Source organism: Cebidichthys violaceus, unplaced genomic scaffold (assembly GCF_023349555.1).
Source record: "Cebidichthys violaceus isolate CVI_PGR_0920_01 unplaced genomic scaffold, fCebVio1.0.p SCAF_7, whole genome shotgun sequence".
In the NCBI taxonomy this organism is placed as follows: Eukaryota; Metazoa; Chordata; class Actinopteri; order Perciformes; family Stichaeidae; genus Cebidichthys; species Cebidichthys violaceus.
The window spans coordinates 16,290,714-16,308,878 of record NW_027176927.1 but is presented as its reverse complement, the minus strand read 5'-3'; the positions used below and the strand labels follow the sequence as shown (position 1 = coordinate 16,308,878).

Here is an 18,165-nt window from a genome sequence, read left to right as displayed (position 1 = left end):
CTATTAGAGTGGGAAAGCACTAAATCAGGTAATTCTCTTTGTGTTTCTCGCTATCAACTACTTCTGATTGGATTACACATAGTCAACTGATCCGTTGTTAATATAAACTTGACAAATGATTCTAAGATCTCAATGTATGTAACCACCTGCTGTGGCTGTATGCCAAGTCTCACAGACAAGGCAATAAATTGCCTGTCACCAAGATTATTCATATTTCTCACATTCCCTAGAAATGTGCCAGTTACATGTTGCTGCATTGTATCGCATGATGAAAAGAAAATGTAATGGATGAGATAGAAATAGATACGCAAGAGACGTTTGAGGACCAGTGCAGCACTATGGCAACATCTGACATCACTGTCGGCTCTAAGCACTCCTGGTGCAATGCTAGTTTTACGGTAGCGACCCAATGTATGAGCAGCAAACCATGTTTTTAATTGCTGTAAACTGACAGACAGGAATCAGTTCATCAACATATGTATTGCAGCAGGAGAGAAAAAAAACCCCATTGAAAAAGGGTCTTTATGAAAGCTCTTTCATGGCATTTATATGACTAATGAGCATGTCGTGAATAACCTCCAAAATGACGCAGATTCAATCCCACAGAAGAGCAACCACTTGGTACAGTAATCTTGCTAAGCCTCTGGGCTTCATTGTCCAGATGTCCTCTGCGAGGAGAACAAACTTGAATGACGTGTATTAGCGGGCGAGCTCAGCTCCATTCAGTTGCGCGGGGCTCGCATCTCTTTGTGCCGGCCTTCATTCTTATCAGTCTTCTGTCGGAGGACACTGCTCAGGCAAGCGCCATTAAACAAAATAAACCATTACTCTGACGGTCCAAGCCCTCGGACACATGAAGCAGTGCCATGCTTCAAGCTTTTCTCTGCTTTTAACGGTCGAGTGATGTTCATTGCAGATATTAATCAATGCAACAACAACAACAACAAAATGAGCTGGAGTATGTTTTGTTTCCCATTGCTAACATTTCCAAGAAAAGGTACTAAGGACGCTAAATACATTCAGACAGGAGAGTGTTTAATCAAAAGAGGAGTCATAATATGGTAGATGGTGCAAGCAAATGGGAAAATATAGAAAACATCTACGGAAGAATATCGCATTGTGAAATCAGAAATAAGCAGCATGTATGCCACTATGGGTTCGAAGTAAAGGTTATTATCTTTTCTATATGACACGCGTAACAGGTTGTCAACATGGAAATTAAACCTGATGTCAGGAGGACTGGAAGTGACTTTTAATAATGAATAATCAACCACCGGTCTAATGCACCTCTCAATTAATATCGAGTCTAATGCTCTCAAATGAAGTCTTGAATGCAGCCTGCTTATGAAACGATAGAAACACAACAACAGATGCATTAAAACACTGAAGGCTCGCAAGGAACGTTCATTCATAAAAGATCAAATGTGTGTTATGTAAGGTATGAGTCCATTCAGAATAAATAAAAAGGAACAAACTGAATGAAATGGAGCTAAACATATATAGATACAAGAACGATATAGTTGACAAATTCATACACGTTGCAGTACAGCTGCCCTAAATTCAATAAAAGATGTTTAGTGAGAGATTTAATGAAAGGCACACTTCTGTTGAAGTCGTGGTATGACTGCTGACAGCCGATGCCACGTGGATCACAGGAATAAAGAGAGTGTGACAGAGCACCGACACACACACACACACACACAGCTTCACACGTCCTAAAATACCGCACACAGCTGACTGGCTGGCATGTGGAGCGGAATGTGTTAATGAACAGGGTCTGTAATTAAAGCCCTATTGTCATTTAAGGCGCTCGGGTTGTAGTGAGAGACGTGACAACCAGGCTGAGACGTCAGGCGGCGCAATTAGCCTCCATCCTCCACCGCGGCCTCAAACATGCATCTATCCACGGAGTTCAAACGAGTGGAGTCAAATTACACGTTTTTAGTCAAAAGCTGACTACTAAATGTGTCCATAATTGTTCATTAGTTAATGTATAACACATTACACTGTAATTACTATTTGTGTCTAATTTGTTTAGAGACAAATACTTCTTACAAGTCACAGAAAGCACATTTATTTTCGCAGTGAAAGTTGTTGTACGGCACTATTGATGCACACATGCGACGCAAAGTCCTAATGATGGTTTCCATCCTCGAGATATTAAAAGCTGCCATCTCTTATCATCTACAGCCAGAAGTTTGATGAGAATTTACATATATTTATTTTATCTTTTAATCTGTTGCCTTGCAGTAAGTGAGCCGGAGATGAAAATTAAGCAATTAAAAGTCATCCACAGCTGTCATAAAAAAAAAAACTCCTTTCCAGTGACACTTGAGGAAGATGCGGATCTCTGCTCGGGAAAAATGAATCATCCAACAGTCAGTTTACCTGTCACTCTTCTCCGGTGTCCCAACCCCGCGGGCTTCATTCAACCCAGCTGTCAAAGTGAAATATTGTCTCAGAACTGCTTCTATTTCACACTGCGATGCCTCTGATCTCATCCCAGACCTCGATGAGGTCGGAGCTAGTTGTAATAAACAAATCTGAGTCTACTGTACACAGTTTACTCTGACGTGTGCAACACTGGTATCAGCCTGCCGGACCGTTACAGTTCTAATCCTTCATGCTGGAGTGGTACCACTGTATGCAGTACGTCCTCTCCTCTAACAGAGTGCTGTTTGCTGCTGTGCTGTCAAATGAAAATGTAATCTGAAGGGTGTCGGCCACTTGAGGGCAGGTCAATAAGCTGTAAACAGAACATTATTAAACAGTCAAGTATGCACACAACCAGCAGATACAGCGCATCATTAAAACACGCTTCTGTCATGTTTCCGCCCACACGACCGTCATAAGTCAAATCAAAGTTGTGTGTCCCTTCTGCTGCTAAATGTTCCACTGTGTTAACCAGAGATGTGCTGATGCGGTGTGCCACGTGATGCTGGCCATGTAGCAGACACTGCTTGTTTTTTTTTAGGGCGAATCAGAACCATGATGTAGCGGGCCGTTAACAGGCGCTACGAGCTCCGTAGTAGAGCTGAGGGGGCTGCAAAGTTGAGTGATGTTTCTCTGTGTTACTATGAGCGACCCCTTGATCCATTCTTAATAAAAAAAATATTGACAAGAGCAACTTTAATAATACCACTGGAGTGTGATGTTCATGTCGTTTCTTGCTCAAGAACCAGGTTATTGAATTCCTCTCAATCTTGTCATTTTATATTCTCACGCCGTTCATACTGCTGAGAAACCGCTTTAGTGACATGTAGAGTGTCAATGGAAGTCCGGTCCAGAGCATCGCCTGCAGCTTATTTAAAAAATGTTGACGCCTCTCTGGTAGTACGAACCAGCTGGTCACTGCATGGCTTGATGGATGAAAAGTGTCGATGTTTAGCTGCTGATCTGGCGGCTTTATTGTTTTAATCGTGAATAATGAGCGGCGTGTTAATTCACTCCGATAAGAGTATCTGCCAATTGTTGACAGTGTAAGCTGTCACTTCACAGATGCCAGCCGACATTAGCATGTCTGCCGTGTTTGCTCAGTGTTGTAGTTTTGTGCGTCCTTGCACTCGCTAGGCCTGATACACTTACAGTTACGTGATTTCAGGATGTGATTCACTTTGTCACTCCTGGCCTGTGAAAGCTTTATTTATGTAGCACATTACATTCCAACAAACATGCAATGTGTTTCAAAAAAGAGCAAGAAGTAACACAAGCAGATACACAAACAAATGCACACACACACACACACACACACACACACAAATATATATATATGTATAAATGTAAGGGATGCGACAAGGCCAATCATCAAGGTTGAGCTCATGTTCACTTTTTCCGAGTAACACGTCTAACCTCCAGGCTTCAGAGAGAGAGTGGAGTGAAAGAGACAGCTGGATTGTAGCTTTGGGAAATTCTAGGCTTGATACACGTGGCTTTTTGCATTTTTAGGGCAGTTCAATGTATCCCTCCTGATACCAACAGATCATGGGAAAGGTGAGGGATTGTTTAAGGAGGACTGCGCATAAGAATATAAAAAAAATATGAGCACGAGGAAAAAAGAAGCACGAGAACAAGAACAAACAAGGGAATTGGAATGAGTTGTTCATTTCATCCTCTGTTCAGCGCTCTCTCTCAGCCTGTTGTCAAAGGAAAGAGTCATGCTGGATATTATACCATTCTGTGACATATTCACACATATAGACAACATAAAGATTGTGTAGAAATGGGAGTGAATTCATTCTATTATGCTCCATTGTAACAAAAAACAAGCAGCAGTAGTAACCAGTGATGTGGATAATTGAAGAGCTCTGCGCTGCTGTTTAAGTGCAGTCTTAAACAAGGTAGTGAATACGCCGAGGATACACTTACCATCATTCAATCTTGCCTGAAACATGCACTTTGCTCTTTATGTTTATTTTTAGAGTTAACTTTTAATAAAGAACCCCACTTTGGGAAAACATATTTTTCAGTGTAAATAACAAATCAATATATTTAAAAGTGTATTCATACAAACTGAGCCCCCTGCTGTTTACTTGTTTGGTCAGGCACCAAGGACTGTTGTGAAGTCATGTTGAGATGTGAATTGTGTGTGTTGTGTGTGTATTGTGTGTGTTGTGTGTGTATTGTGTGTGTTGTGTGTGTATTGTGTGTACAGGGACTCTCTGAAATGAGCGGCTCACACATCATTTATCACGCATGCATACCAGCATGTAATGTGTTGGCATTATTAGGAGCTAACGGCATGCATATTAATGATAGGAACATCAAATACAGAGAGAAAAAAAAAATGTTTTTTAAAGAGATCAAGAACAAGAAATCATCATGAGGACGACAGCAGGAAAGACAACATTTTAAATATTTATATATATCTGATAAACTTCTAATATTCGCAAACCAACAAAAGTGCACAAATGGCAAAACACTAATTTAAGTGAAACAAGCATCAGAACGGCCAATACATGTTTATCATAATGTACCTTGCAGCTGTCTGATGTTGATGATATGCATGATAATGTTAATGGTATCTGTGTTTTTTTAATAATCTAGTCCACCTGCAAATCTAATGTTTAAAGCTGTTCTTATCAAAATTCTAAAATTAACAACAAGAAATCAAAATCAAAATGACTCACAAGATGGGTGCCAGATAAAAGACACTCAACTTGTTTCCTGTAAAAGATTAAAAATAAACACTAAGAATTACTGTCTTAACATAACATGCCTACGCCAACCAGTCAAGGTCCAGTCTACGTCCATGTCTGTCCAAAATGTCATCATTTTATCCTATTGGACATTTGTGTATAATTGTCATAGTTAGCGTATGAATTCTTGAGTCGTGGCCTAATGTGTGTTTTGTGTGAGGTCACCGTGACTTTGACCTTTAACCGCCGACATCAAATAAATGAATAAAATCTGCAGAAATCCTGAGAGAATGAGAAAGTCGTGTAAACTGACGGCCATGGCTGACGCCGGCTCAGAGGCACCACAAGTAATGAGCTGCAAACACAGACGTAGCGAGGGTCTGCTGTCAGACGGGGGGAAAGTAGTTTCTTAAAGCTGCAGAAAATAAGAGGCTCCATTTTTCACAGGAAAATAGGTTTTGTGTGAAGGACCTGAATACTGGCATTGTACGGGTCATTAGTGATCTTCATACTGGAGAGAGGCTGAATAAAGCTATTTCACCAGACAGAATACAAAACACAAAATCCATCAGGCCATTTTGAGCCAGAGAAGAAAGGACATCTCAAGTGAGCGCACTGTGAATCCAACTGTGAATGAGCTTCAAATCAAGGTAAGTGAAGATATCTAGGCCGAGGGGCTGTGGACTTTAACAAACAGACCGATATGCTTTGACTTTCGGAAACAAATAAGGGAGACAAGACTGATGATAACTGCAACTTGAAGGAAAAAAACGAATGAACACGGTTCGATGAGGACACGCAGCCCACGTTTTAATGGGCTCTGGTTCCGGACACATTTTAGTAGCTGTCCCCTGTTTGCCTAATCCCTCATGTTTGGTTATGGAGTGAATCCAAATGCAGGGAAACGTGTTAAGGTCACAAATTGTACCAATCAAATCCCTGCTTAAAAACGATCCGTGTTAGATATGTGAAATGTATCCGTTTCATAAATCGATGTTGCATAATGTGAATGTGAAGAGTGGGCCCCTGTATGAGTTATTTTCATAGACTGACGGACATCAAATCAGAGATAATGTTGATGTCTCAGTCAGATTTGTGTGTCTACAGCATGAGGTTTGATATTTACTGTGTGACAGGTACCATGCATCATTAGCGCAAAAGGTATGTGTTCTTGTGACGCATGCTGCAGATGCCTTCATTATTTTACAGGACTAGAACTTCCAGTGACGCTGTGTTTGTATAACTGCGGAGGTACTCTGCTGCTCTATCAGTTATTCACTGTAAGCGTATCGGTTTATATTAGAATGATGGCCGTGCTTCACGAAACGTATTCCGTTATTACCTCCATGTCTTTATGCTTTGTGATCTCATCATCCGTCTCTGGTGGCTCTATGCTGTAAATAGCATAATGGTAGAAAAGCTTCTTCCCTACATCCTTTGATGACATTTCTCTGGGTGGAAATATGTCTCTCTCTGTATTTGAGGAAGATACAAAAGAGGGAGGATGAGAGGCCGGCATACCTGAAGAGTAATTGGAAGGAATACAGAGAAAAGGCCCGTCAACGTTGTGAAAGAAACCACAACACTGCGTCCAGAATGTGACCCCAAACTGCTTGATGGTCAGGCTGAGAGGAACCACATGTTAGACAAGAGCCATGCAGAAACGTGCAGTCAAAGAACCAAACAATATATATATATATATATATATATATAATACTAGCCTTATCTTTAAATACATGAAGACATGTCTGCACACACTGTCTCATAGAATGGGACCTGAGGAGCACTCAGCATGCACATAAATAGACATTAAACGTTTTCTCTTGATCAACATTAGACTTGACTTGGACTCATCCTGGTTACCCTGCAGCAGCGGTCAGACGTGCTCGTTACTTTACTGCGTTGCTTCATTTCACCGCTCTCATCGACTTGTTTACAGCAGCAAACGCAGGAGAAAAAGCACAGACAGGCCGACCGAACGCTGGCCGGCAGCAGACGACAAACGGATGTTTTGCAAAACCAAACCTAGCCTGTGGACACAGAGCAGCTTTTATCAGCTGAACAGCTGGATAGTTCACTCAGAAGTTGGTGGAGACAAATAGAGCCAGTGAATAATAAACTTACATCTGCCAGGAAGCCAGAAAGACATTTCTAAATAATTGCTGACACTGCTCCATGTCTGCTAGATGTATGAATAAGCTAACACTGTGTGGTGATAACATGTCAATATAGTGCTTACAGCTTGAAGGGTTTAGTTTGGATGCAGTATGTAAAAACCATAAGGTGTTCCACTTTTCCCCAAACATCCAACTTTTAACTCTTCTCATCCAATAATGAAGAAATTATGACAATTATGGGCAAAATCATTTAATCCCGCCACGGCTCGAGGAAGAAGCCGAGGACACCGAGAATGAAATTACATTTATTTACAGCGTCGGCCTGAATAGTCTCCTGACAACACAAGACTTTTGGATTTAACTGACATCTCTTTTGTCCCGGCATTCAACACACTGTCATCTGAACAATGTTGTTTGCAAACACTAATTACATCCACATACCCAGTCGCAGCGCACTGTGGAGGGCCCTGCGTGGGATTTGAACAGGCAGAGATGCAAATGTGCTATTGTCAAGACACTGACAGCCGCAAACAGCCTGAAGGTATAACCACTGACCTTCTCTCAGGAGGACTTCAGTTTCATGCCGGTGGGATTTGAAAGAAAGGTCTTTTAAAAGAACTTCTCCTGTTTATTTTAGCACACCTAGTTTTCTCACATTCATACTGTATCGATTGGCATGGATAAAGTTATGAAAAGTTTCTATTTGGTCCCTCTGCAGTTGGGTAGAGGAGAAGCGTAGGCCACAGAGGTGTCCCGACTTGTTCAGGAGGGCATCAACACGATGAAGTGAGACTAACGGCGCATCTCAGCAAGAGGCCGTCGATCCCTGAGGATTGCGTGGGCTTCATCTCGTGGAGACAGACGTGCATTTAAATATAAACACCCTGTCGTAACACCGAAGATGTAAAGACCGACCGCCGCCGCGCAGGAGCGCCAACTGGATTACTCATGTGGATGCTGACGGGACCGGTTCCTGGGTTGAGGACTGTGGATCTTTAATTCGAGATCAATGATCTTCCCCGACGGTCTAATCTGGTTTTTATATCCGTCAGGAACAAAAGTGCCAGCTTTTAACAAAATTATGAATTGCAACCTGCGCCAAAATATCGCTTCCATTTAATCATTAAGGAAGACTGATCCAAGAAAGTGGATGAACACGGAGGCTGGATCCAATAGTGTAGAGCCTTACTCAGCTGTTTTGAGTCAAGAAAGGCTAAAAGGGGTCTCAGTAAGGACACTCTTCCTCCCCCCCCCCCCGGTTTTAATTGGAATAAAATGACAACCGTTCCAGCCACTAACCCTTCCATGATTGAACTTTCAGAGGATTTTTGTTGAAGCCCTCTTCTCCGTCACATTCTACTTCTCTGCACCGAGTTGACAACCTGAAAGGTAATGGATGAGACGCAGCTGAACCCGAGCGACGATCCACCAGCGCCCCCATCAGAGAGCAGGAGGAACTACACCAGATGAGCGAGGGTGCTGCTCCAAGTGTCCCTTACTGTGTGGAACCCAAAAGTACAGCAGGATCTAGAACGAGGAGAACGTGGGTAGCCGTGTGGTACTTCTCCAGAACTAGACAGTAAGACAACCAAATGGAAACTGTATCAATAAACACCAGAAGTAGAAACTTCAGAACAATAGCATCACTCATACTTTACATGGACATTTCATATGCAGCCATATAAAAAGATCAAGCGTGGATTTAACACATTGCAGAGACTAAACTGGAAATGGAGTTTTAAAATGTTTATTAAAAAAATAGAAAAACTTACATAAAAAAAAACCAAGGTATACATCTATATGTCAGCCATTTACACATAATCCATCCTCAACTACACACACTGGAGCTGGGGATTTGGTTTGTTGCACTACGATGTAACAACGCATCGATCGTCCTCTAGAGGGCGTGGTAAAAGCGGCGGTATAATGCCAGCGGTGTCGCGTCGAGGCCATCGTGTTGCAACGATCACAGACTTCTAAAAACACACGGCCGTCACCAAATGGGGTTCGGTTAATGGCGCCACCAAACCGGTCAGTACCGGTGGATCTGCGACGGCCCGGGCTCGAGTCCCCTTCCGGATCGCTGTGGACATTCTGGAGGGTTCACACCTCGGCTGACGGGATGTAGAAATGCTGACTATAAATACGGGAGAGGAGGGACCTCTTGCCTTTTATAATTATGACCTTTGAATTAAAAAAAAAAAAAAAAAAAAAAGAATAAATGTGACGTGATGTTAATGTTAACAATCATTGACTGCCGCAGGAATCTACTCCTGGAACACACGACTAGAAGCTGGTTGTAAAAAAATAAAAGCCAAGTAAACCCGGCAGTGCTCATAGAAACGAAGGGAACAGAGAGATGACTACGTACGGGGGAAAACAGGGCGAATTTGGTCATTTAAGAAGGCAGTTAACCTGTTGCTTCAACAGAATCAAAGGGGAGATATAAGGCAGAAAATGCACGTTGCTGGTAATAAGTAGCACCAACTAGTTGTGAAATGACACGAGTAAACACTGCTAAAAAATAAAACAAATAAAAAAAGGGGCATTTCTCCAGTACAGCCTCGGCCCATCAGGAGGAAACGCACCCAAATAAAATTCGACTACAGAAGAACAAATAAGTGATAGGAGCAGAGTGGTGATGAGACATTTGGACAGGCAGTTCGCAAAATTTCAAGTGATCGTTATGTAACGGTAAATCATGTCATTTTTGGCACATTTCTCATGTTGCTTTGCCATAGCTCCCCCTTCTGTTGGAAAGCTGTACATACATGCACACAAACAAACTCTCACCCCCCCCCACACACACACACACACACACACACACACACACACACACACACACACACACACACACACACACACACACACACACACACACACACACACACACACACACACACACACACACACACACACACACACACACAAGGCCCTTAAATCCATCTATTGCACAGATCAATGTTGTCTACAAATAAAAAAAAAGCAAACTTATAGTGGGGACAACCACTAAAATAAAACCTAAATTGTGACATAAATTAAATAAAAGCAATTATTGCACATGAACGCAACAAACATAAAATAAGGTGGCAATGTTTACAGTACAAAAACATAATAGTGCCAATGTGAACAAACAAAAAGAAGCCCCAAGTGACAAAAACAAAAGAACAAATGACCGACAGACAGAAGAGAAACATTTGGTACATTCAGACAAGTCATCACAGTTTAAGCACTTGAGACAAGGTCCGTTTTGTGCCGTCACACCAAAAACATCGAGTCAGCGTTGCGCTGCATAGGTAGAAAGGTAGTGCTTCGCTCCGGTCCAGGGTACAATTAGTGGAGGATAGTCCGAGCCGTCAGAACTCTGAATCACAGCCGATAGGGAGTCGCATTCAGAAGACCAGATGAGCCCAAAAACCTCAACAACAACAACAACAAAAAAAAAGGCCCAATATGAGTCAAAACTTCAAGAGAGACCAGGTTTGCTAATCAGTTCAATGCTATGGCACATGATGTTGCTTCGTAAAAAAGGTTTTCAAGTTGCATGGAGACTCGATACTTGACCGAACTCTTTAGCCAACCAGCCGGAGTCTTCAGCTGCTGGGAAGAAGAGCAAGACGCAGTGCGGGAATCAGTAATCCAACTCAAAGTCCCTGCTGGTGTGCATGAGATTTAGAGGAAGAGGGCCTCCGACCGTCGTCAGGCCGACGTCAACAAAATGGAGCGCAGTTCAGACTTCGCCTTCACCTGCAGGAGCCTCGCAGCGTCACTTAGTGCTTTGCACAAGAGCCAGCGGGGAGCAATCGGCCGACGCCTTCGGAGACGACTTCGGTTGACTTGTGAGTTCCGGGACAAAAGAAGGCGTGTTTCTGAGAGCCTCCAGCAACAAAACAAAACAGCTGTGTCATGAACGCTTCACAGCTCCAAGACTCATGATGGGCCGAGTGAGGCCTTAAAAAGAAACCAAAAAAACAAAACAAAAAAAAAAACACGCTGCCAGTCGAGTCGTACACGTCTCTCATCTGCTCTGGTTAAGAGCGGGAAGATTGTCCCTCTTCCTGCGCCGCCAGGTGTTCCGGTTGTACTGCTGCTGGTTCCTGAAACCCGGTGCCGCGTTATGACCCTGGGGGACAAACCGCCGCGGGGGGCTGAAGTTACCGTGAGAGGGGTTTTGACCTTGGAGGCTTCCACCTTGGTTGTGCTTGAAGCCGACTTTGTGCGGCTCAAGTGAGCCATGGGAATTGGATCTCATGGCGTACGTGTGGCTGTGATGCCCTCCCATCTGAGGGTGGTGCAGCTGGTGGAGGGGGCTCGTGGTGTTGGCGTGCTGGGAGACGTGGGCCGCTTGCGACATGTGACGATGCACGACGCCGATCGAAGGGGGGTTTTCGTGGTAGAACTGGCAATCGGCGAGCGAGGGGATGGTGAGGTTTTCTGGGAGAGACATCTGCACCTAAAAATTAAAAAACAGAAAGAAGTAGAACATGCACTTTTGCTGCAATTAAGATTTTGCAACAACAGTTGCTATGCCCACGTTAAAAACACTTTTACACGGTTTGAATTGGGACGAAAAAAAATGTTAGTGAAGGTTCATACTGCAACCTGTAGAAGGGGACAAAAAAAAATTAAAAATGACACCAACCTGAGGCGAGGGGTGGATAAAGCCTGCTGGATGAGTGGCCCTCAGGTCAGCAGCCATCTGGATGACTGAATGGACTGAAGCCAGGGTGAGAGGGTGGAGCTGGATAGCAGTATTACTGCAAGGGGGAGAATCAGACTCCTGGAAAAAGAGATGTACAGTTTTACAAAGTTGCACGCACGCACGCACGCACGCACACGCACACACACACACACACACACACACACACACACACACACACGAGAAAATAGACAAATGACGGCAGTTGCTATAATCCCGTTATTCTGACAAAGATCTTTGCGATTGCATGAAAGCTAATGAAATGAACAGGGGATGGCTGAACTCCACCGATCTAGTAAATGGTAGACAAAACATCCTTCGGCCTTACTATGTCACTTCCGGAGGAGGAGGAGAGCGAGCATGCGGAGGACGATGACGAGTGGTGTTGAGGGCTGGGGAGGAAGACTGGAGAAGGAGAGAGGGAGTCGGCGCTGAGGGGGGAGGAAGCGTCTCTCTGATCCTCCACAGAAACCAGCATCAGCCTGGCGAGGTCCCGCTCACAGGTCCCTACATCTAGGACACAATACTACGGGTGAACGTTCCTCTCAGCATCACACATAACCCCGACGCCTTAAGGGGGGGGGGGGGGGGGGGGGGGGGGCATTTTGTCACATTTTCCTCGAACCAATACAAAAAAAGGTTACCATGGTTCTCGTGCTTGGCGTACTGCTTGGCTCCCCACTTCTTAATTGTCCACTCCCTGTAGGCCAACACCTCCGGGCTGACTTTGATGATGCGTCCTAAAGTACTGCAACACAGACAGAGGAGCGGTCCATAATGCAACCGGAACACGCATTCAGAACTCGTGCTCAGAGAACGCAGAAGTGAAGAAGTGATCTCAGTTCATTGAGAAACCGACCTGTCGTACTCTTTGTTGGGGTAAGCGCGAGCTAGAGGAGACACGCCGTGACTCAGCACCATGTAGGCAAAGTCAAACACCTGCTTGACTTGCAAAACACCATACGAACTCCTGCCGACGTCGTTCCCTGAGGCGATCAAACAATGGAAAGATATGGAGATTACTGCGGACGGTACGATACATGGATGAACAGGCGGTGTTTAAGCTCCGGTGAGACGTAGAACAGCTCTAGCCATGTAGGCACAAGAGAGTCGCGTCCCTCCATCTGTTCTGACCTGGCTGTATTGGGTCTTCTATGCAGAGCATGGACGGCCTGTTTTCACTCCCGATGGCTTTGAGCGTCTCCTCCTTGGACAGGTAAGCCCCCCCGTTTTTCACCCTGATGCCGGTCTTCATGTAGTTGAAATCGCGTCCATACAGCTCAAAGAACTCGATCAGCAGAATGCCCAGGTTGATGTTGGAACGTCGTGTGTCGATTCGAGGGTGTAACTGATTAGAAGTATGAAATATTGACATTTCAGCACCACACAAAACAACAGACCACAAATAAACACTACTTTTACTCCTATCACACGGAATTTCAAGCTTTTCAGTTGATTTGACAAACAAAAATTGGAATAATTATGACAAAACTTGCAGTGTTTTCAACAGTCAAGACAGCGTTTCCACACAGTTTGTGTACCTGCAGGAAGCTGATAGCCATTAGAATGAGGCTGTAAGAGCTGATCCCTCCAGTGAAGACTTCATTCAGATCCCTCTGCAGCAGGAACTGCTTCAGGACGAAGATCAGAGGCGGCAGGACCGTGTACTTCTACGAGACAGAAAGACGGAAAAAACGTAAGAAACAAAAAAGGAAGGCGGCCACGTTTGTGCCGAAGACGTCCAGCGTTGAAAGGGTTACCTTGAGATAGCTTTTGATGAACTGCGCTGCTTTAACAGCCGTCTCCACGTTGAAGCTGATGTCCACTTTCACCTCCGTTTCATGGTCGGTAAGCTTGATGATTGGCACCTGAGGACAGGTCAAAGAGTCAATTGGAGTCAATCCAAAAATAAAAAAAAGGTAGGTTTCATGATTCATAATGAACTAACTGAGAGAAGATCTTCTGTTACGTCGTTAGCTAGGACCTAACATTAGATTTAAAGCTGCTGGTGTGGGTTCTCAAGGTAAAACAAATTACAAACAGACAGAGTCAGCTCTCTCCTGGTGACTTACTGTCGCTTTGTCGAGGACCTTGATGGGATACGGCCCGGCCACATTGTGTTTCCTCAGGGCTTGTTCTAGTTCCTGCAGTGGGGGATGGTCCCACTTTCCAAACACCACCAGGTCAATGTCACTGAGGACAGAAACACAGAGTACTTTGTACCGTGACACGTTCATTTCTTAAGTTTCCCCGTGAACACGCAGAGGCAACTTTAAAAGTCTAGTTTTACATTGTGTAACTTAATCCGAGGTTTCTGGGAAAGGCTGTGCAATAAAAATAAATAAAAAAGTGCATTTTAATGAGACAATTCAAAACAGGCCCATATAAAAAAAAAGGTCAGACTGTAGGAAAAAAAAACAAATATTACCTTGATGGAAGATAAAGTCCTGTGCTGAAGCTGCCAAATATCTCCACCTGCAGGGTCCAAGACAAAGAAATACAAGCCTGATTTAACACAACACAACACTTTGACCTGTGTGTGTGTGTGTGTGTGTGTGTGTGTGTGTGTGTGTCACCAAAGCAACAGGTCATGAGAGAACAACACTAAGAGACAAAACACGCACAGTAATAGTTAGAAGTCTATTAAAATATGTCTGAAAGTCCTCACTGATGATCAGCAGTAAGCCAATAGGTTGAGTAGACGTTACTGAACTTGTTAAATATCAACAAGTTCATAAGCAGTTCTCAAAATAATACAAAACTACAGATTAAATACTGCTGAGTCATGCTCAATCATACATCGGATCACCCGTCCGATGTACGATTGAGCACGACTAAGTCTGTATTATTGTTAAGTTTAATTCTGCGTTAGTCTGAAGCCTAACGTTAAAGAACACGCTGGTCTCTGTAGAACACAGGCAGTGCTACTGCTGTGTCCTGGTAGGACATATTATTTCTGACTGTGGACTTATGTCCACTAGTGACGAACAACACATTTTCTATTCAGGGACCAAAGCCCACTACAAACATTAGCACCGCCACCGCATGGAAGAGGAACACAAAGTGGTCTTTAGAGGACAGCGAGGCCCAGTGGGACGCGTCTGGGCTATGATTAGCTCAAAACGTTTATCACGGTAACCAAAAAGAAATGATATTTATTACAAAGTACACTCTGGTGCCAACATACAATGGAAAAATAATGCACCAATGCTACTTTGTGAACACAAGTGACAACTTAAACCTCCAGACACGACACTGCTGATTTAAAGAAGCCCCGACAGCTCAGAGCAATAAACCTGACTCCATAAAACAAATAAAATGCCGTATTAAAAACAAAGCTTACGTAAGGACATAAAGCTGCAAATCAGAGACAAAATGTTGATGGTAAAGAAAGCTTAATGAAAAACCCAGATGTAGAAATGAATTCTAAAATGGCAGTAAAAGCCTGTAGTGTGTGTGTGTGTGTGTGTGTGTGTGTATTGTCTCGGTGCACTCTGGCTCATAAGGGGTTAAACATCTGACCCGTAAACCCCAGGGGTCATCAATAAACTCTCACTTTTTAAAATGGCAACTCCACAGGCGCTTTTTACAGCATTGTGTATTTGAAATGGACGTATAAACTAAAAGTTCTGTGGTTCTTTACTGGGTTGACAAGAGAAGTGGTAATATTCTGTTTCCCCTCGTGTGACTCCCGATGAGAGCGACCGCCACACCAGTCCACTACAACGCCAGCGCCTACTTTAAGAGTCAGTCGTCTCTTTTACCATCGCTCTAAAAAGAACAAAAAACGTGCTGCAGCAGGAAGCTCACAGAACCGACTCAAAATAAGGACGGGTCACAGTGTGACACGCTGCGTGGGGCCAGGAGGAGGGTACCGGGTCCAAGGTCCGCCGACACTCACCCGCGCCGTGGGCCACATGTCCTTGATGACACTTTCTATTCTGTTCACCACAGCTCTCCTCATGGCCTCCTCCTCTGGTCGCGGTGACATGAAGTTGAAGAAGTCCACGATTTCTTCATGGAGACTGTGAAGGGGGGGGGGGGGAGAAGAGAGAGAGAGAGAGAGAGAGAGAGAGAGAGAGAGAGAGAGAGAGAGAGAGAGAGAGAGAGAGAGAGAGAGAGAGAGAGAGAGCTGTGATCAGTGCTGTACAGTACGACAATGGATGGTACTGATGGATGTATTAGAGGAAGAATAAAGAGGTATGGATGAGGCCTGGGCCTGCTGAAGACTACACTGCTGGTAACACTAAAAAGGAAATGTTTGAAGCACTGGGAACATTGATGTGTGTCTCAAAAGCATCTGTGCTCACAGTGACTTAAGTTAACTTATGACTGACATGAACATCTAATACATTCAAGTGGGTAAGTTAGGTCAAATACATCCAGAGTTTTATTTGAGAACACGACACATATTGTTTTCTGTTAGAATACATAGCTTCAGGTATATACACTACAACGAAAATGGAGAGAAAAAAGGGGATAATTTTGAATATTTTTCATCCATATTCAAACATTTCCCCTTACAATACATGCAGCAGTGAGCTTCAACCACTGCTCATCTTGACCTGGAGGAATTCCTTTAATAACTTCCATTTTTTTTTTTTTTTTTATAAATAAAGCCCTCTGCTATAGTCTCACCCATTGATGCCAGGGCTGTACCGCCTGGTCTTCCACAGGCTACAAGAAGAGTCTACATGGTGTCCATTGCAGCCGTGGGACAGGAGCGGGTTGATGCCGTGGAACGTGTTGGCTCTGTCCAGATGCCTCCTGCGGCCGGATGAATGGGACTGATGCTGCTGCTGCTGCTGCTGCTTGCTCCCGTGCTGGTTTTTCGTCCCGGTGGGGGTGTGGCCGCCGGATTGTTGCATGCTGCGACAGTGCTGCTGAGCGGCGTGAAGAGGCGGAGGGGGACACTGCCGCCGGAGGTTGTTCTCGTTCAACTCGCGCTCGCCGTAGTGCAAAAACCGGCTGGCCTCCTCTGCGACGTTCAAATTATCGATTTGCAGAGAGGAGCCGGAGGGCGAGGAGCTCTCGGCCTCCGAGTCCAGCGAGGAAGAGGACGGCGACAACGAGCCCTTCCTCCGGACATTCCCCCTCTCTCCGCCGCCGCCGTCTCGCTTCGGCAGTTTCCCAAACACACACCCCGGCGGCACCGCGACGTTTTTGCAACACTCGCCGTTAGACTCCGCCGAGTTTGCGTTTTGCGCCGCAAAGTTGCGTTGGTGGTGAAGGCGGTTGTCGACGCCGGAGTTTGTTCCGAATCCCTGAGAGGTCTCCCAAATGTGCATCCACAGGGAATTGGCAGGTCCCTTCTGCTCCGGCTGGATCCAAGCGGTCCTGGGATCCATTGGACTCGAGTCAGTCGAGAAAACCTCTTCGCGGGGAAAATGGCGAGCAAATTAAAAACGTTGCACTCAAGCAAACAAATAAATCCTACGGCGTTAATTTACTTGTTATCATCGCAATGCTTCGCGTCCAGAAACTGGTTCGGTTTTTCAAGCGGCTCGTCCAACTCCACTCCCCATGTAAGTCAGCCAATATGGCGCACCCAGCAGCACGGATCGGCGTCTACGCATGTGTGAGGGATTTAAATCTTTGAACACACCCCTCGAGACTGAAAGATGCGTCAAGTCCACCACGTGCAGGCCAGACTAACCGGAAGCTGAACTATTTTAAATGTTTGTTTGTTTTTTTTTATCTCTGAACGATCACATCAAACAACACACCAAAGACACTATTACAAATGAGTACAAATATACTTTTATTTTGATACAATGTATTCATGTATGATCAAATAGTGTCAAAAACTGACTAACAATAAAACTAATGATATTTTAGATGTACTGTATTTTACTACAAATATCTTTCCAAAAGATTCATGCATATTCACATTGGGAAATATGGCTTTCCACCTCTGCAATATTGATAAGTCATGTTAATGTATCTATTTATTTTATTGATGATTGGGTTTTGAAAGGAAGTGCAACTCTCCTAGTTTGAGAATGTATTTCAAACTCCTAATACTTGTCTGAAACCGTTTCTTATTCTGGATTTTATTATTATTTGCTTTTTTTTTTACAGTCATAATAATACCCTTTCCATGTCCTTTTACATTGTAATAATATATCAAAAGAAATGTGTTCTTGACATTGGTATTAGGTACCTCGTTCAGCTTTGTTGTCCTTGTCTTTAATTATGTTCGTTTCCGTGACAG

The 18,165-nt window shown here is 44.0% G+C and overlaps 1 protein-coding gene across 1 annotated transcript; it reads right to left on the bottom strand.

The window, feature by feature from the left end:
* Positions 1-9,041: 9,041 nt before the first annotated feature.
* tent4a (terminal nucleotidyltransferase 4A) lies at positions 9,042-17,458 on the bottom strand. Its single transcript, XM_068736205.1, has 12 exons — positions 16,590-17,458; positions 15,853-15,976; positions 14,380-14,426; positions 14,024-14,144; positions 13,712-13,819; positions 13,493-13,621; positions 13,086-13,299; positions 12,811-12,937; positions 12,596-12,699; positions 12,280-12,464; positions 11,895-12,032; positions 9,042-11,705 (listed from the first exon to the last, which is right to left on the bottom strand). The coding sequence occupies exons 1-12, from the start codon at positions 17,297-17,299 to the stop codon at positions 11,271-11,273; spliced, it is 2,442 nt and encodes an 813-aa protein (XP_068592306.1). The 5' UTR covers positions 17,300-17,458; the 3' UTR covers positions 9,042-11,270.
* Positions 17,459-18,165: the final 707 nt, after the last annotated feature.